The following is a 20492-nucleotide window of genomic DNA, read 5'->3' as shown; positions in this document are numbered from 1 at the left end:
GGTTAATTCTTTCTATAATTTGTTTTTTGGTCCACTCATTTTTTCAAATGAAGTTATTCAGTTTCCAATTTGTTTTGGGTCTATATCTTCTTGGCCCAATATTGCATATGACTTTTATTGCATTGTGATCTGAGAAAGATGTATTCACTATTTCTGCCTTTCTGCAGTTGATCATTAGGTTTCTATGTCGTAATACATGGTCACTTTTTGTATAAGTTCCATGTATTGCAGAGAAAAAGGTATATTCCTTTCTATCCCCAGTTTCCTCCATAAGTCTACCTTATCTAATTTTTCTAACAATCTATGTACTTCCTTAATTTCTTTCTTATTTTTTGATTCAATTTATCTAGATCTGAGAGTGGGAGGTTGAGTTCTCCCACTAGTAGAGATTCTTTCAGCTTCTCCTCTAAGAATCTTGGTGCTGTCCCACTGGGTGCATATATATTCAGTCTTGTAATAACTTTATTATCTGTGGTACCTTTTAGGAGGATATAGTTTCCTTCCTTATCTCTTATAACGCTTTCTATTTTTGCTGCTGCTTTGTCTGAGATAAGGATTGCTCCCCTGCTTTTTTTTTACTTCAGCTGAAGCAAAATATATTTTGCTCCAACCTTTTACCTTTGCTCTATATGTATCTCTCTGCTTCAAATGAGTTTCTTGTAAGCAGAATATTGTACGATTCTGGTTTATAATCCACTCTGCTATTTGCTTATGTTTTAAGGGAGAGTTCATCCCATTTACATTCAAAGTTATGATTACTAATTCTTTATTGCCCTCTGTGCTATCTTCCCTCTGTTTGTATCCCCCCCCTTTCCCCACTTATCCTTATTCCCCAATATTTTGTTTCTGAATACCACCCCATTCAGTGTGTTTACCCTCCTATATCACACCCTCCCCTTTCTTTCCTCTTTCCCTTTTCCCCCTCCCCTTCTCTTTTTCCATCCCCCCTCCCCTTTTCCCCTTTCAATACTTGAAAGGTTAGATGTTTTATAAGTTAACTGAGTATGTGTAGGTTGACTTTAAGCCAAGTCTGATGAGAAGAAGATTCAGGTGTTCCTCATCTTCTCCTTTCTTTCCCTCTATTACCATAGTTTTTTTGTACATCTTAGTGTAATGAGATTTACTCCATTAAATCTCCTCCTTCCTCCCTTCTCTTTCCTGTCCCCCTTTTTAAGGAGGTAGTGTTTTTTAGATCATTCTCTCTAAGTCATAGAAAATTCTGGGTGTCTGTCACTTCTAGTTGAGTATATTCTGTTGAATACCGTTAAAATTCTTGAGAGTTATTAGAGTCTTTCTCCCAAATGGGGTTAAAGCCAGTTACATCTCTTTAGATAGCAGTCTCATGGATACATCATGAATGTCCATCATTTTTGGCTAGGTGTATTCTCTCTGTTAGAGTTACAATTCTCAAGATTTATGAGAATCTTTTACCCCCATGCTGGGATATAGCCAGTTTCAACTTACTGGATAGCAGTTTTTTTCCTTTTACTGCCCTCCCCTTTTTTTTTACCTTTTTCATGTGTCTCTTGAAACTCCTGTTTGATGTCCAAATTTTCTATTTAGCTCTGGTCTTTTCATCAGGAATTATTGGAATTCTTCCATTTCATTAAATGTTCATCTTTTTCCCTGGAAGAGAAGGCTCAGCTTTGCAGGAAAGTAGATTCTTGACTGCATTCCAAGCTCCCTTACTCTTCAAAATATCTCGTTCCAGGCCCTTCGATCCCTTAATGTTGATGTAGCCAGGTCCTTCATGATCCTTACTGTGGCTCCTTGATATTTAAATTGTTTCTTTCTGGCTGCTTGTGGGATTTTCTCTTTTATCTGATAGTTCTGGAATTTGGCCACAACATTCCTTGGTGTTTTCATTTTAGGATCATTTTCTGGAGGGGATTTATGTATTCTTTCAATAACTACTTTGCCCTCTGATTCCATGATATTAGGGCAGTTTTCTATCACTAGATCCTGTAATATTAAGTCCAGGCTTTTTTTCTCTTCAATGTTTTCAGGAAGTCCTATAATTTTCAGGTTGTGCCTTCTCAATTTATTCTCGAGGTCAGTGGTTTTGTTGATGAGGTATTTTACATTTTCTTCTATTTTTTCTATTTTTTCATTTTTGTTTAACTGACTCTTGCTGTCTCATGTAGTCATTGGTTTTTGTAGACTACATTCATTTTTTTGGTGGGGGGGAATTTTCTTCATTAACTTTTTGCAACTCCTTTTCCATTTGGTCAATTCTACTTTTGAAAGAACTTTCCATTTGACCAATTGGGGTTTTGAGAGAATTATTTTCTTTTTGCATTTGCCTAATTGAGGATCTGAGAGATTTATTCTCATTTTGTATTTGTCCAATTGATGATGTGAGAGATTTATTCTCATTTTGCAATTGTCCAATTGAGGATCTGAGAGATTTAGTCTCCTTTTGTATTTGTCCAATTGTACTTTCTTAGGATTTGTTTTCTTGTTGCAAGGTATTGTCTCTCCCAAATTTTTAAGCTCCTTCCTCATTTCTTCAAGGAAGTCTTTCTGTGCTGAAGACCAGATCATATTCTCCTCAGAGATTCTAGGTCTTTGAGTTAGCATCTTTCCCTTCCAAGAATTTTTCTATGAATCCACCTTTCTGCTGACCCTTCTTCATTTTGCTAAGACCTTGAGTTGGGGAGGGGCTGGTTCACAGGGGTTTGGGATTGCTAAAGGCTTTACTCACTGAGCGCAATTTCTCTGGCTGGCCAGTAGCAGTCCTGGTTGCTTTCTCTGGAGTGCCTGTGACCTTGATTGAGGCCTTCTCCCTTTGCTTGAAGGGAGGAGTTGGAGCTATTGAATTCTTTTGTTTTCAATCAATGGTGGGCTTTACCCTGGCCTGAGGTCATTCCTCAGCTGGGCTGGTTCTTCTGCTTACACACCTGGGCCTGAGGCAGAAGTAGTTTGCAATTGTTTGGGAAGAGGCCTCCGCTGTAATGGAGGCATGGACTCAAGAGTTTCTCAGACCAGAGAAGCCCAGGGATGGTGTCGGCAGCTCTCCTGCACCGGAACTCTCCCCCCAGCCCTGTCCGCAAGTTCCTGGGGGACAGCACCAGCACCAGTGCCTCTGCTCCCTAGTTGAATCAAGCCCCTGCCCTCTAGCCCCACCACTGATCCAGCAGGTCCAGCTCTCAGGCCCTCAGACTCCCGGTTCCAATTCATCTGTTAATCTGGTTGATCCGAGGCTGATCCTCTCTCTGAGCTCAGACTCACCCACCTGAATTCGTCCAGTGCTGCTTGGGGAGAGAAATCCTGAGGTAGATGTTCTTTCTCCTGGCTTTTATTTCTGGGGTTTGTGGGTAGGATTTCTTTTAAGAGGGTTGTTTCATATGATAGATGGGGAAAGATCAGGAGACTTTAGAACTGTGCCTGTCTTCTCTCTGCCATCTTGGCCAGAAGTCCCCAAACTTTACTATTGAAACAACCAGAGCTGACCAAAAAGTTTGATCTCCAAGTATGGGACTCAGGGAACCATAGAGAGGGTGGATAAGAAGAACTAATTATGAGCAACCTAATGATGCTGAACTGCTTGTATTCCTGCATGGGAAGAAGATAATAACTCATATGAACTTTCTCATTTATAAGAGCAGGTAGAAGGAGCATATATGGACAAGGCACAGGAAGGAGCTGAATATAATGGTCTAATATAGTATATGGAGTAAATGGGTGATAAAAGAAAGTAATGGGAGGAAGAGAAAGTAGAGGAAGAAGGGGCTAAGATTTCACATAAGAGTCAAGAAAAAGCTTTTTCAGTGGAGTGCGATGGGAGAAGGCAAGAGGAAATGAGTTAGCCTTCATTTTCATCAGAAACGGCTCAGAGAGGAAATAACATATACACTTAATAGGGTATAGATATCTTGCTCTAGAGAAAAACAAGAGGAAAAGAATGGGATAAGAGTGAACGGGGGAAGGAAGAGGGGAGTAGGTGATAGAAGAGAGGGAAGATTGTAGGAGAGGGTACTCAGATACAACACACTTCTGACCAGGGACAGGATGAAAGGAGAGAGAGGATGGAATAGATGAGAATGGGGAGGAATAGAATGGAGGGAAATACAGCTAGTAATAGGAACTGTGGGAAAAATCTTGAAGCAACTTCTCTGGTGGCTATGATGGGGAAGGCAACTCATCCCAGAGACAGAGCCATTGGAATCTGAACACATACTGAAGTACACTTTTTTGTCCTCACTATTCTTGAGGTTTCTCATCTTTTTTTTGGGGGGGGAAGGAAGGATTTATGATTACTCTCACAATAAGATTACTGTAATAATATAAAATAAAAATGAATATAATCTGTTGGTTTATTAGTGTAAACTCATCCTCCAAGTATAAACTGGGTGTTAATTATATAATGCCTTGTATGAAGAACTGATTTTTCTGTGTATATTGGCATAACTGGTCAACCAGTGTTGTGGATTCCCTAAAATTCTTTTTCTAATAATGCACATATGTTCTGCTAAAAACTGTGTGTTAAGATGTCCTTTTTTTTTCTGAAACTGTTATCTTTCCAATTAATCTGGAGGAAATCTCTGAGATCAAGTTTGTATTGAAAATGTCAGGTACTCTGACTTAATTTCCAAATGGCCCACTCTTTATTGGGATTATGGATATGATTTTTATTCTGTTTTCCTGCATTGCTATTTTTTCCAGATCTGTCTTCTTGGGGCTCTTAGCTTTTCTCTTTACTGGTCTCTATGTGAACCTGGGAAGTGGCACTTAATCTTGTTTCCTACAAATGACGAGATACATTTTAATCTGGTGGCCCAAGATGAATTATCATCCTGTACGCAAAGCTTGGAGCTAGAACTCCTTGGATCTTGCCTTGGCTGATTCTTGGATGTAACCCCGATTTCCCCTTAAATGGGGCTTGCTAGGCAGGGACAGCTATATGTCCCCTTTTCATTTGGAAGTAGCTTCAGAAGAAGAAACACTTGCCCCAGCTTCCAAGTGAATTTGGTCCTAAACTGAGTGGGGAATGAAGTAGAGGAAAACAGAAAAAGGTTTATAATTAATCTGTTCCCTTTGCACTGACCATATATCTTACATTTAATATTACTGAAGGCAATATAGGTTCCTACCCTTATCCTATTGTTCAAGTTATTGAGATGAGGTCAATGAACTTTTAGTAAAGTACTTTGCCCGTCTCTGGCAAGGACAAGCCTCTACCAACTAAACATATCCCTGGGATCTCTTCCCTAACCTGACAGGATTAGCCTTTGAGCCCCTCATCATCATATCCCTCCTTAACTCATCTCTGCTCTCTACCTACCTTCCCTACCTACCCTATGGTTTCCCTTAACTCCTCACCCTCTACTCAGTTGCTTGTCTTCTTGGGGAGTATGATCACCCAGATAACCTCTGGTACTCCTATACCTTTCTTTACTGCTCATCCTTTCACGGTAGCTGATGTGGCTTCTAATCCCCCCTAGGGGATCAGTGGCTTCCCACTGCCTTAAATTCTGCTAACCACAGTAATACTTTTGTCCCTAAAATTTCTTCTGGGTCAGACAGAGTCAGTCTTTTAAATTCTTTCTTTAGCTGGCTACATTTTCCCTGGCATCAAGGACAGTGTATTGACATTTTTTTATCTTTGTATTTGAAATGTTTTCACAATTCTTTGCTGTTGTTTCCAATTTTTAGGTAGCACAATGAACAGCTATATCTGAGTTCAGCCTTAGTAGTCCTCAGTGCCATTTTGGAATAGGAGTAGTAGTCATGTAAGGTACATTTATGAGGCAATGTAGCCTATGATATGAATCCAAGTCTGTGTGCTTTTTGACAAAAATGCAACATATTAAATAGAATATTTCCCTTTCAAGCCTGTTCATTTGACATTTTTAGAGTTCAGAGCTGCTCTATATCTCCATATCCTATGCAATTATTTCTCTGAATTCACCTTTTTTTCTTGTGTGTGGTTTGGGGATTGGTGGGGTGAACACTTTGTTTTTTGTCCTCAGACCTAGGAATGGCTCCAATTACTACTACCAAACCAGAGTTATGAAAAGTTGACAGAAAACTGACTAGACAGAACTATGTTTATCACACCCAGAGTCCAGACATATAAGAATGGGTACACTGTCCCCTACCCTGTTCAGTGCTGCTTTTCCTTATCTCCCAGGCTGTTGAAATGAAAAATGCAAAGATATCACTGAAAAAATCAGATTCTTAGCATTTCTGATTTCCCTTTTTATACTTTGCTCACATGACTATTTAAATCTCCAAGAATCTTCAAAATGTATTCAAAACAAAAAATTATTTTTATTTATATAACAAAATAGCAATATTGAATTGTTTTCCATATCTGCACCAGTTATAAGCAGCAACTGTAGATGTGGTGAGTACAACTTTTCATTCTTTTACTTCTATTCTTTTATTTCATCTTCTCTTCTAGAGGAGGCAAAGGTCATGAAGACATGCTCCAGTGTAGTCTGACTGATAGAATAGTCCTCCAAATTGTAATTATTTTTGATATTCTCCATCATACCAAACACCTTTGGGGCAGCAGACAGAGGCATTGTAAGATCCTGGAAGGGCAAGGTGGAGGAGACCCAAGACCCCAGTGCTTATGTGTGCATTAGGAGAAAACAGTATATATGTGATTATGTTAGTAGGAAAGTAGGTGAAGCAGAGATATAAGGGATAGAGTCGGATAAAGTACTTCTTTCCACATTCCCCACTTATAGCCTTGGAGTGGACCAACAGACTTAGAAGGGAGATACTTCCATAGAGTTAATAAGCCTCAGGATTCTTTGGAAAGGAAGGCAGAATGAAAAATGCCTCAGAGGTTCTAGTTCTCCCCAATTTGAGTTTTCTAGAAGAATACATTTCTCCAAATCTTGAGGTATAGAACTTACCTATAGGTCAGACCTAGAGAATCTTTTTTTTTTTTTTAATGGGAGAGGGTTATAAAGGCCTATAATTTGGTATTCTAAACTAGCTCTACCAATACAACTACTCTGCATTTATAGTCATTGAGTGTTGCTTGGGAAAATTAAGGCTAATTAAATGCCAGGGATAGAACCATGTTGAATATCCCAGAAGAAACTCTAATAGAATGGAATGATTTCAACTCAGAAGTGTCCCAAAGTTCCACATTACCCACCCACTTTCAGATTTTTTTTTCTTCTGTGTCATTCAGATAGTCCTGTACTCACCTTTGCCCAGCTGAGATTCTCACTGGGAATGTGAAACTTGACCATTCCTTGGTGCTCTTGTATTATTTTGCTGCCTGGGAAAAAGCAAGAGGCTCCTTGTAAGGGACAGGGTTGGGAGAAAGCATATCTTGGTAGATTAATTTTTTTAATCCAAAAGTAATGGTGGCTGTAAACTCAATTATTCACACTAAAAGAGAGAGTATAAATGCAGAAAATTTAAAAACTCTTTTCCTCTGGAACTCATTATATAATTGCTTTTTGCAGTAGTAGTAAATTCTTGTTATATTTAATTCCTGATGACATGTTCTCCATGAGAGGAGAAAGCTGGTTCCTCAGTTTTCTGTAAGTATGATAGGAAGTTTTAATTAATCCTTATTTCTTAACAAATCCCTACAGAAATACCTAGGTCTTTTCATAATGTACGCAAAGTTCCAAGTGGATAGACATTATTCTCTACTAACTGGTTATCCCACTGGCAAGGCCAACAAAACTCCTGACTTGTACATTTTTTTTATAATATCTGGTTTTTGTAATTTTATTTTTTGGTAATATACATGTATATGTATAAGGATGTGGTTTTGCTTTTTTGTTACAAAGTTTTTATTTCTCTTCAATATGAGGAATACAAATTAATACTGCTTGTTATAGAATATATGTATATAGACATTTATTTTTGCCATATTACTCTATAAGGGCTTTTCTCCCTTGCAATTTGAATGTTTATTCCTTTGCCCTATGGAATCTGAGAGCTTCAAATTTGAAAGTCCAGGGGTGGTGAGGTGGTGCAGTGGATAGAGCACTGGCCTTGGAGTCAGGAGTACCTGAGTTCAAATCTGGCCTCAGACACTTAATAAATCACCTAGTTGTGTGGCCTTGGGCAAGTCACTTACCAAAAAAAAAAACCTTAAAAAAATTTGAAAGTCCAAGGGTAGTTGGGTAGAGAGGTATAAATTAGAACTTGAGGAACTTTGATTCATTACTCAAGAGAACCCAAGGTTATTCTCAAAGTTTTTTTGTTTTAAGCTCTTCCATGACCTGAGAAAAAATTCATATTTTTCTTGGAGGATTTCGATGCAGAAGCAGAAGTGTGTATTTTGATCTTTCATATGATGAAAGTAACTGTCTTTGGTTGGATTTTTTCCTTCTGTTACAAGTTTGCTCATTTCTCCAGTCTGTGACTTGATTTTAGGTCTTTGTTAAGGTGGGGCTCTGCTTTTAGGGTGGAAGATGCACTGTACCGGCTTTTGAGGGTTTCTGCTTTCAGAGATACTCCAAGGAACCTTCAAGTTTTCAATTCCTCCAAAGTCATATGAGAGGCTATGACTGCTCACCTGTGGGTGACCAAAAGCACTCCCCTCTGCCCTGAACTGTGAGGAGAGTCTTTGCTCTGCTAAGGTAGTAAACTCTGTTGTGCTTCTGCTCCTTTTCATGGGACTGGGGCAAAACAACAGAGTCCTGTCTCAGAAGTAGCAGAGACCCCTTTAATCTCCTTCTGACTTCTCATTGCCTATGGGCTGAGAGCTCCAGAAGCAGCTTCCGGGTGGTTCCCAAGGCCTACTCCTGGTCTGCTGGAGCTGGGTCTGTGCTGCTGAGAGCTGTGCTGGACTGGGCTCCACTCTTACCCCAGTGGGGGTAGTTTTCCTGCTAACCTTCCAAGCTTCCAAGTTGTCTGAGGCTGGAAAATTGTTTCACTCAGTCTTTCTGTGAATCCTGCCACTCTAGAATTTGGTTAGAGTCATTATTTTTATTTTGTTTTATTTTGTTTTTTTCCTTTTGCAAGGCAATGAGAGTGACTTGCCTAAGGTCATACATCTAGGTAATTATTAAGTGTCTGAGACTGGATTTTAATTCAGGTCTTCCTGACTCCAGGGCCAGTGCTCTATTCACTGCCACCTAGCTGTCCCTAGGGTCTTTATTTAAAAGTATTTGAAGTGGTTTGGGGGAGAGCTCAGGTTGAGTCCCTGCTTTTACCCCAAGGTAATTTTCTTAACATTTTCAAGTTGTTATCTATTCCATAAGTTAACTGTCTTTTTATTTTATTTTATTTTATTTTATTTTATTTTTATTTTTGTTGAGGTGTCTACCTCTATCTTCAATAATAACTTCATAAGTAATTATCCATCAGGTCCCAGATGGTCCTATAGTACCACTCTCAAAGATATGATCCCCTCTTTTCCTGTATTAGTCTTGAGTAAAACAGAGAACAGTCCATTCTAATACATCTATTCCCCTCAACCAATTACAGTGTTCAAAGATCCCAAAACATTTATCTGGAAATTAAAGTGGCAAGGAAGCATCTCTAAAACATGCAATATTTTGAACTTTTCCTATAAAAAAGGGAGAATCTGGGAAGCTATCTTTGGAGCTTTCATATCATTGAAATGTAAAGAGCTACCACTGTAACACCCAATCTGCACTCTTATTTGGAAAGTTGCAATATTCCACTCTCATAAACATGTGAATGTAAAGAACATACTTTTAATTGTATCCTTTCAACATACAAGTCTTAAGCATGTGCTTCCTTTTCCTTTTCCTTTTTTCTAGAGTAGATGGTTGGGTTTTCACATAATTAAGGACTATTTTATGGAGAACTTACATGGTGGTCTACCACTGGACCCAGATGGCTTTGAAGAGAAAGTGAGATGGTGTTCTTCAATGAACATGTTGGACAACATGGCTGAAAACATTACGCTAAAAACCATGGGAACAAGCACATAGCCTTGTTTCACTATATTGGGAAAGTGCAAGAGCAATACCCATTATGAAGAAGCATACTTTTGTGAAAGTGATGTACAATACTGATGAACTTCTCTGGGAGCTCTGGTCTTGTAGTCAGGAGGATGGGAGTTTGAATCTGGCCTCAGACATTTGACACTTACTAGCTGTGTGACCCTGGGCAAGTCACTTTAAGAATTATGATTGCCTCACATCCAGGGCCATCTTCAGTCTTCCTGATTCATATCTGGCCACTGAATCCAGATGATTCTGGAGGAGAAAGTGAGGCTTGTGACTTTGCACAGCATCCCTTTATTCAAATCCAATTCATGCGCTTGTCACCTCTTCTGATGTCATGGTCCTCTTTGAGAACAGAGGACAAAGAACACCACTGTCTGGGCCACAAAATTTTGACATAAACCCTCACAAACTGACAGTATCAAAGGCCTTGGTCAGATCTACAAATGTATACAGATCTCTGTTCTTTTGGCATTTCTCCAGGACTTGTCAGAAAGCAAATTCCATTTAGATTGTTTCTCGATGCTTTCTGAAGCCACACTGACTCTCAGTTAATGACCATTTTTCAAGTGAAGGAATAGACTCTGACAAGAATCTTGCCAGCAATGTCTAGGAGAGAAACCCCACTGTGATTGTCACAGGACAATCTATTCCTTTTACTTTTATAGATATGGAAAATGGAGGTGTCCTTGCACTCCTGGGGGATAACTTCCTTTTGATATATAACTCAGAAAATTTCAGTGAGCTCTTTTTATGAGCAATGGACCTCCTGCCTTGTAAATCTCAGTTGTAATAGAATTAGTATCAGGTGCTTTGCCACATGAAAGGAAATCTAAAGCCATTCAAAATCTCTTTTCCAGTTTGAACTTCAGCTAAGGAAGGCCTGACTTCAACTGAGGTAAATGGTCAATGGCTTTAGCATTGATTGGTGATGGTCTGTTGGGAACACTAACGGAGTCTTTAGCTCATCTCTCCAGGATCATTATTGCTCATTACATAATTATTAAATATTATTTAACCAATGTAGCTCCATCAGCACTAAATGGTTGAGATGCACTATGAGTCATTGGCCCATAAATAGCCTTCAGGGGAATCACAAAAATACTTTGGACTGCTACTATCAGCATAAAACTAAAGTTCATCTAACTTTTTACTGAGTCAAGAATCTAGCATCTCTCTAAGCTTCACCTATACTTTACTTTTGATGGAATTAAATGCTACCTTTTTAAAGACAGATGATTGATCTTGCTGGTAAATCCTAGCAACAAACTTGAATTTAGGGTTTGAAACTAGTTGTCTTTTTTCTTGGGCTCTCTAACGCATAGACAGATAAACAATTATTTCAACAAAAAAGTAGGATTGGAAGAAACTGGTACTTTACCAGCATTTTCATTTTCATGATCATAGTTGGGGCTACAAAGATATTTTTCAGAGTCTGGCAAAATAAGGGCTACAGCAATTTCCGAGAGCAATACAGGTAGTCATAATTGTGGACAGAACTGGATACTCGCTGCTTTGTGTTCCTAAGATGGTCATGTATGAGCTATTTCTGCATGATTATTACATTCTATCATATACACTGAGATTTGTAATGGAAGAATATTGAGAGGTTAGGAATGTGACTAGTCATCTACTTTGTTTTGTGCTCCATACCTGTTGGTACTTTACTTTTCTTGAATAGACTTCCAAGGAAGGAGAGAGTTTGTATTTATGTGGCAGATACTAGCAAATACCTTATCATTTAGTCATAGTTCCCATCCTAGTCAAAATCCCAAAGATAAGGTAACACTACATTTGATTAGAGACAGATAACATGAATTGATGAGAGGTCATATACCCCATCTTCTTTTTCAGTACAATTAGGGTTAGGGAATTTATGGAAATAACAAGTACCACAAAGGGCCCCAAAGGGAAATTTTATGTTTAAGCTATAATACCTGTGAATTTCATAATGATGTGTTTCTTGAAGTATTCCATCTCATTCTCTTTACTATCACTCTTGATCTTGGCCATTAGGATATATCCCTTGCTAAACTTCTTCTTGAGATACTGAGGACTGCCTAGGCACTGTAACTTCCCATTCACCATGATGGCTAGTCTAGTGCACAGCGCATCACATTCCTCCATGCTGGGGAGACAAAAAAGATCAAGGGAACCTGGGACCCCAGACATGGGCAGAGGTTATGTTCTATCTCTGGAGAGGTTGGCCTTGGTCTTGCAGACACAGGACCAGAAACATGACTAGGGAACAGATGCTCTCAGGATCAGTATGTTTAGCACCAAAAGGAAGGAGCAGATGCCTCAATTTGCCGTAGGAACTTTTCCCCAGATTCCCCCCCTTCTAAATTCTAGAGATCACAGCCCATTGACCCACATCTAAGTAACTAGGTATATTCCCTCTGTCAGAATTAGATAGTTCTTTTTCCTGGTGAGCTTAAGGACTCCAGGAAGGTTTCTGGTCCTAATCAAGTACCCATCTTCTCCACTACAACTTCCATTAACCCCAAACAAGGAATTGTCCACACCTCTTGGAGCTTAGGATAATGACTTTCCCTGATTCACGGGTCTGTGTTACCAAGTCCCAAAGTAGACGTTGGGCTATAGGATTCATGCCACTGGAAGGTTCATCCAGGAAGATGATTGGTGGAAATCCAAGTAGAGCAATAGCATTGCTCAATTTCTGCTTAGTGCTACCACTCCATGAAGAAGAAAGCAAAAAGGGGAAGGAGAAATAGAAGAAATTGTAATTTACAGGAAATCCAAGGGACACAGTAATAGGCATGATTTGATGTACAGCTAATAAAAGCAGCAAACTTGAATCTACCCTTTCTGTTTGCCAGCAGTTTCAATTGAAACATTAAGAAGTCAACCCTATTTTGTACTTAATTCTGGAAACTCTTTTATACTATATAACTAGGGTATTTAGGCAATGAGATTATCAATAAACATTTTTACATATGTATTATGTGTTAGGCTCTATGCTAAGAACTGAGCATATGTGATAGCTTCTGGGGCTCCTCTACAAATGATGAGTTTATTCCTCTACTTTATTGCTATTGCTTCTGGAGGAGAAAAACAAAACTCCATTTCTGTAACTTCTCAGCAGTCTTGCTTTGTCACTGACCTTTAAAAGATGGAGGTGCTGACTGGGGCCAAATTTATGATTATTCTCTTAAGAAATTATCTTAGTATACAGTCAGTTGTCAATAGACTTTTTGGGAAAGGGTAATGGAAGGAGGTCATTAAAGGATTATTTATTATACTTGCTCATATTTTTAATGACCTTGGAATGTGACCACTAGGGGCAGCAGAAAACAAAGCTGAGTTAGAAGTTATAAAAGTCTACTGAAAAATAAGCCGCTCTTAGCAGCTTGAGAGGTCAACTGTAGACAACTTTAGAAACCAAAACAACTTGTTTTCCTTAGGATATAAAAGCCCTCTGAAATGCTTATTTTGAAGAAACTCTTCCTTTTGAATTTCCTCATATAGCCTCTTGTTACTAAATCAAAATACTCTTTGGATTTGAACTGAATATAAACCATGTGTTTTTCCCTAAGCATATTGTTAACAATACTTTCTTAATTTTTGTAGTAAATATGTTTAATTTTGGGGTAGTCTCCCCGCCTGCAAATTTCCTAGGAACCAATACTTTAGTGCTCCCAAAACTGTGCTACTTTCAGAATGGACCTACTCTGTGACTACTTGCTCTGGTACAGATGTTATTCTTCTCTTTGTTTTCTTTAGTGTCATTTCAACTTTCTCATGAAACCTATCAGAGACTGTGATGCTAAAAACCAAATAAGGAAGCTTCATTCTCATTGATGGGGAAATTTGTTATTTGAAATTCTGACTGATCTTTTCTTTTTAAAAAAATGTTCATCCTCTCTCTCTCTCTCTCTCTCTCTCTCTCTCTCTCTCTCTCTCCAGAGAGAGGTAGTTACCCAGAAGTAATCTGGCCAAAGGGAAAAACTTTCAAGGATAATTTATTAAGGATAAATATAAACATAGAAACAGAAAGTTACTGATCTGACATGTAAAGTTAATGTCTTGAATTAGTATTGACCATAGTGCTAATTGGATGTAGGTCTAGAAGATTACCATAATACCAAGATAAGAAAAGTCAATAAAGAGATCAAGGGAAAATTTTTGTATGCAAAGATATAAACATTGCTCTTAGATAGCATCTAAAAAAATCCCAAGGAAACAGAACTTGCTAATTCCTTATAGTGAAACTGTTATTGCATTATAACTGAAGCTGTTAACTTTCTGTAATACCATTGCTGTATTGTTTACTAAACTAGTTATTCAATCAATCTTTGAGTCAATCAATCAACAAACATTCATTAAGCATTTATGTACTGTGCTAATCATGGGAGAAACAGAGAAAAAGCATATCCAGTTTATACTCTATTTGGGGAGACAACATGTACATAGTTGGCTACATACAACCAAAACACAGGCATATGCACTCACACAAAGTAAATACAAAATAATATTAAAGGAGCTTAATTTGTAGTTGAAGGACTTGGGGATAAAAGGTAGCATATGAAGAAATCTAAGGACGTGGATGGCTGAATTGTAGAGAATGCAAAGGAGTGTAATGTAGAAGACTGGAAAAATAGGTAAGGCTCAAGTTACAAAGAACTTTAAAAGTCAGACAGAGGAATTTATATTTAATCCTAACTTTAATGAGAAAGCACTAGAATTTATTGAGTATAAGGAAAACATGAGCTAAACTGTGCTTTAGAAAAACTACTTTGGCAGTTGTCTACTCTAATAATTCTTACCAGCTATGAACTTTCTAAGAATATATGAATGAAACTAGTGAAAGAAACCTTTTGAGAATTAGTGTCCCAGGTTCTAAGCTGCCATCTCACACTGATATTTCAAGTCAAATTAACAGCTTGATTTAACTATCTGAAAGATCCTCATCAAGTAATTTGAAGTATAATCACCTTGGCATCTACTCTGTTCCAGGCCTTAAGCTAAGATACAGAGATACAAAGAAAGGCAAAAAATAGCCTTTGCTTTCAAGTTGCTCCTTATCTAATAAGGAGACAAGTGTAAACAAGTTCCATATAGGATATGCTGAAGATAATCTTAGAGATAATGACCTAGCATAAAGGTAGATCATGAAAGACTTCTTGCAGATGGTGGAAACAGATGAGGAAGGGGGGGCCATTCCAGGCAAAGGGGACAATTGGTGAAAATACTTGGAAATGGGGGATGAAGTGTTATGATGAAAAACAGCAAGGAGAGTAGTATCATTGGATTGTAGAGTACATGGAGTTGGGGGGGGGGTAAGAGTAAGGTATAAGAAGCCTGGAAAACTAGAAAAGGTCCAGGATATCATTTATTCAACGAATCTGGGTATCCCTCAATAGGAGCAAAGGTTATCCTTATGGATTACATGGCCAAGGTGGTTATACTTGAAATTACTTGATGAGAATCCTTCAAATGAAAACTATTTTCCTTCAAAAGAGAAATTTCATGGAAAAGAGTGCCTGGAAAAAGTCTTACCTATATGTCTTTGTGAGCTTGTCTGAATCTATCCCCATTTTTAGCAGGTGAAGAATTTGCTCCACATGTGACTGGATATAAGACTCATGGATTCCTCGGATTCGAGCATACATAATTAACATCTCTCTGCCTGTCATATGGTCCAGGAGAGCACTATATTGTGGACAGTAGCCAGTTATCTTTCTCACCTGAAATGAAATGATAGTCTCAGGCAGAAATCCAAGTCAAAGGCTTGGGCTAAATAAGAAAATCACATATTTCATACTAAAACAATTAAGGCTAATGATAGAAAATAACAACTTACTAAGTCTTTCCCTAGACAAATTCCTTTTTCATTTTGTCCTCACTAGCCCTATACTTTGCTACCAAGGCTAGGTTTTCAGTTTGAATGAAGTCTGTTGAAATGGTCTGGAAGTGTAGCTATTATCCACTGGATACAATTCAATTTGGTAAGTGACTACTGAGCACATTTTATGCTCAGAAAACTATTCTAGGAGATAAATGTTTAAAAAAAATAAATAACAACTTCATTCTTTATTGTCAAGAAACTTGCAGTCCTCTTAGAGGGGAGAAAAAATGAAATTAAAATAATTTTACAGGATAGATGACAGGTAAGAGAGACCTAAGAAATAACTGTAGCAGTCAACAGGAAAAAAAAGGGATACTTATTCCTCTTTTATAAAAAATATTATCAGTTCAGAACTGGGGGTAGAGTCAAGATGGCAGAGAGAAGCCAGGAAGTTGTTTGAATTCTTCCCAGTTTCCCTTGGAAAAACATTAAATCAAGCTGCTAAAAGAATTCTTGAGTGATAGAATCTATAAGGAGACAGAGTAAAACAATTTTCTAGCCTAAGGGAACTTAGAGGGATTTTGAGAAAAGTCTGTCTCACTGGGGTAAAAGGGAATGGAGCCCAGTGTCCACTATGGGCAAGCCACCAGCATCTCAGGTCCCAGATCAGAAAGTCAGTGACTAGGGCCATAGACCCCAGGGTAAGAAGCTGTTGTAAGAAGCTGCCCCCTATACTTCAGAAGCAGAGTTGAATATATTGAAAAATAAGCAAGAAACCGAAAAAAAGCCTTGACCATAGAAGGTTATTATGATGACAGAGAAGATCCAAAAGAAAACTCTGAAGAACACAACATTGTCAAAATACCTTCATATGAAGCTGTGGAGGTCAATATGAATTTGTCTCAAATCCAAAAAGTCTTCTTGGAAGAATTCAAAAAGGGATTTAAAAAGTCAAATAATAGAGGTAGAAGAAAAATTTGGAAAAGAAATAAGAGGTTTGCAAGAAAAAACCAGTAGCTTAGAAGAAGGACAAAAATTGACTAAAGAAAATAATTACTTAAAAAGTAGAATTGACTAAATAGAAAATGAGATACAAAAGCTACCTGAAAAAATAATTCATTAAAAATTAGAATTAAGTAAGTGGAAGGGAATGATTCTATGAGACATCAAGAATCGAACAAAATTTTAAAAAAATGCAGAAAATAGGAAATGTAAAATACCTCATGGAAAAATAACTGACCTGAAAAAATAGATCCAGAAGATGTAATTTATGAATTATTGGACTAGCTGAAAGTCTTTATAAAGAAAGACCTTGGACAGCATCTTTCAAGAAATCACAAGGAAAATTGCCCTAATGTCCTAGAACCAAAGGGTAAAACAGTCATTGAAAGAAACCACTGATCACTTCCTGAAAGAAATCCCCAAATGAAAACATTTATATTGTGTGCAAATCCCAGAATTAGCTGATCAAAGAGAAAGTGCTGCAAGCAGTCAGAAAATAAAATATCAAGGAATCACAATTAGGATTACACAGAATTTAGCAGCTTCTAAATTAAAGAACTGGAGAGTCTGGAATATATTCTTTAAGGCAAAAGAGGTTGAATTACAACCAAGACTCAATTATCCAGCAATATTGAGCAGAATCTTACAGGGATTCAATGAAATAGGGTACTTTTAAACTTTCCTGATTAAAGGAAGACTAGAGAAATTTAATCTTCAAATACAAGATTCAAGGAAAGCATAAAACTGTATAGAGGAAAGAAAAAAATGTCATTCAGTAAAGGTATTCAATAAACTATTTACATCCCCACATGAGAATATGAAAGCTGTGACTCTTGAGAAGTGTATCTCCTTTAAGGCTGTTAGAGGAGGTATACATAGACAAAGGATGTGGGTATACATTTCTTTTCTTTTTTTCTTTTTTAGTTTTTTTTTTTTTTGCAAGGCAAATGGGGTTAAGTGGCTTGCCCAGGGCCACATGGCTAGGTAATTATTAAGTGTCTGAGACTGGATTTGAACCTAGGTACTCCTGACTCCAGGGCTGGTGCTTTATCCACTGTGCCACCTAGCTGCCCCTATACGTTTATTTTCATGTGATAAAAAAATTATTCTGGAGAAGAAGAAAGGGAGAGGCAGAATGGGATAATTACATCACATGTCGGGGCACAACAAATGTATTACAATAAGGGAAAGAAGGGAGGAAGGTGTACATTCTTTGAATTTTATTCTCATCGAATTTGACTCAGAGAGGGAATTCCAAACTCATTCAGTTGGGTACAGAAATTTGCCTCCCCCTACAGGGAATTAGAAGGGGAAAGGGGAAGGAAAAGGGAGAGGAAATGATAGAAAGGAGGACAGGTGGTGATCAGAAGCAAGGCATTGGTAAGGAGGGAAGGGGGGAAAAATAGGATGGGGGGAAATATATAGTTAATAATTGTAACTATGAATATGAATGGGATGAATTTTCCCATAAAATGGAAGCAGATAGAGTAGATTAAAAAATAGAATTCTACAATATGTTGTTTATAAGAAACACATTTGAAACAGAGAGATAAAGAATCTATTTTGCTTCAGCTGAAGTTAAAAAAACAGGAGTAGCAATCCTGATCTCAAAGTAAAAGCACAAATAGATCCAATTAAAAGAGATACAGAAGGAAACTACATCTTGCTTAAAGTTAACTAGATAGTGAAGCATGCATTAGATTTTTAAAGGAGAGGTTAAATGAGTTACAGGCATTATGAAATTTAAAACAGATAATTTTTATTGTATTCAAATATAAAACAAAACTAATGCAATCAAGATTAGAGGAAAAGCAGAAAGCCAGGAAACTATTTTCACAAGTAAAAATAAAAAAAAAATTACAAATATAGTAAAAAATGAATCAAATTATAAGAAAATAAGCCATTCCCCAATTAATAAATGGTCAGAGGACAGGCAGTTTTTAACGAGAAATGAAATATATTTACAGGCAAATGAAGAAGTGCTCTAAATCACTTTTGATTAGAGAAATACAAATTAAGACAACTTAGAGATACCACCTTATACCTATCAGTTTGTCTAATAAGACAAAAAAAGTAAAATTACAAATGTTGGAAGAGGATATGAGAAAATTGGGACATTGATGGTTGAGTTGTAAACTGATTTTGGAGAGCAATTTGGAACTATAACCAAAGGGCAACCAAATTGTTCATATCCTTTGATTCAGCAATACTAGGTCTGTATCCCAAAGGGATCATAAAAAAGGGAAAGGATCCTACATATAGAAAAATATTCATAGCAGTCCTTTTAATGATGGTAATATATTGGAAATTGAGGGTATGCTCATGAAATTGGGAATGGTTGAACAAGCTGTTGTATCTGAATGTAATGTAATACTATTGTGCAATAAGAAATGATGAACAAATTTCAGAAAAATCTGGAAAGACTTGTATGAACTGATACAAAGTGAAATGAGCAGAACCAGGAGAACATTGTACAGAGTATGAGCAATGTTGTGTGGTGATCAACTATGAATGACTCAGCTCTTTGCAACCACATAATGATCCAGGACAAAGTACAAGGGACTAATGAAGGAAAATACTTCTCAGATCCAGATAAAAGAACTGATGGACTCTTAATGCAGATTGTTGCATATTTTTCCCATTTGCTTTATTCTTTTTTGTTTTTTTCCATTTTTATCTGTTTCTTCTTTTACAAATGTGACTAATACAGAAATATGCTTTTTACAAGATAGCACATGTATAACCTATATCAAATCACTTTTTTTTCAGTAGAGACGTAGGGATGGAGAAAAATTTGAAAGTCAAAATCTTATTAAAATGAATCTCAATTCAATTTTGGGGCGGCTAGGTGGTGTAGTGGATAAAGCACTGGCCCTGGAGTCAGGAGTACCTGGTTTCAAATCCGGTATCAGACACACCTAGCTGTGTGGCCTTGGGCAAGCCACTTAACCCCCCTTTTGCCTTGCAGAAACCTAAAAAAAAAAATGAAGGTCAATGGACTTCAGAAAAGCCTGGAAAGACTTGCATGTCCTGATGCTGAATGAAATAAGCAGAACTAGGAGAATGTTGTACACATCAACAGCTGAGATGATCAACTATGATGGATGCAGTTCCTCAGCAATTCAGCAGATCATGGACAATCCTGAGAGACCTGTTAAAGGAAATGCCATCCACAACCAGGGAAAAATCCATGGAGTTTGAACGCAGAACAAGCGTACTATATATAGTTTTTTCATTTTTCATGATTTTTAACCCCTTAGTTCTAATTCCTCTTTCACAAAACAACTAATTTGGAAATATGTTAAACATGATTATATATATGTACACCTATATCAGATCATTTGCTGCTGGGGGAGGAGGGAGGGAAGGGAAGGTAGAAAAATGTGGAACTCAAAAAGTTTGCAAAAGGATTATTGTTGAAAACTATCTTTGCATGTAAATAGGTAAAAAGAAAAAGAAAAAAATTAATGCTTAAAATTTCTTGACATGTAATTGGGAAATATATGTGCACAAATTTATGGACAACACAAAATCCAGCAGATCTGAAAGATGAATGGCTCTTGTTGCAATATAATTCACATTCAAATTGCAGCCCTGAGCGAAACAGGCTGGCAAATAAAGGTCAACTTACCAAAGCTGGAGGTGGATACCTATTTTTCTGGAGTGACCACAATGAAAAGAAGCACCATGAAGGTGGTATAAGTTTTGAATTCAAATCTAATCTGATGAATAAACTTGTATGCTTATTGTAATATAACACTATTGTGCAATAAACAGGC

At 37.4% G+C, this 20492-nt stretch overlaps 1 protein-coding gene across 7 annotated transcripts in view; it reads right to left on the bottom strand.

The window, feature by feature from the left end:
* Nucleotides 1-6253: 6253 nt before the first annotated feature.
* LOC141502677 (phospholipid-transporting ATPase ABCA3-like) overlaps nucleotides 6254-20492 on the bottom strand; it is a 312244-nt gene continuing 298005 nt past the window's right edge. For all 7 annotated transcript variants that reach the window (XM_074207521.1, XM_074207520.1, XM_074207522.1 and 4 more), the window contains 5 exons: nucleotides 15423-15610; nucleotides 12428-12598; nucleotides 11840-12030; nucleotides 7170-7243; nucleotides 6254-6506 (listed from right to left, as the gene is read on the bottom strand). In XM_074207521.1, the coding sequence (XP_074063622.1) occupies nucleotides 6378-6506; nucleotides 7170-7243; nucleotides 11840-12030; nucleotides 12428-12598; nucleotides 15423-15610 (753 nt within the window). In that variant the 3' untranslated portion in view covers nucleotides 6254-6377. The remainder of the gene's footprint in view (nucleotides 6507-7169; nucleotides 7244-11839; nucleotides 12031-12427; nucleotides 12599-15422; nucleotides 15611-20492) is intronic.

Source organism: Macrotis lagotis, chromosome X (assembly GCF_037893015.1).
Source record: "Macrotis lagotis isolate mMagLag1 chromosome X, bilby.v1.9.chrom.fasta, whole genome shotgun sequence".
In the NCBI taxonomy this organism is placed as follows: domain Eukaryota; kingdom Metazoa; phylum Chordata; class Mammalia; order Peramelemorphia; family Peramelidae; genus Macrotis; species Macrotis lagotis.
The sequence above is the reverse complement of the archived record's forward strand: the minus strand, read 5'-3'. Positions and strand labels throughout refer to the sequence as shown.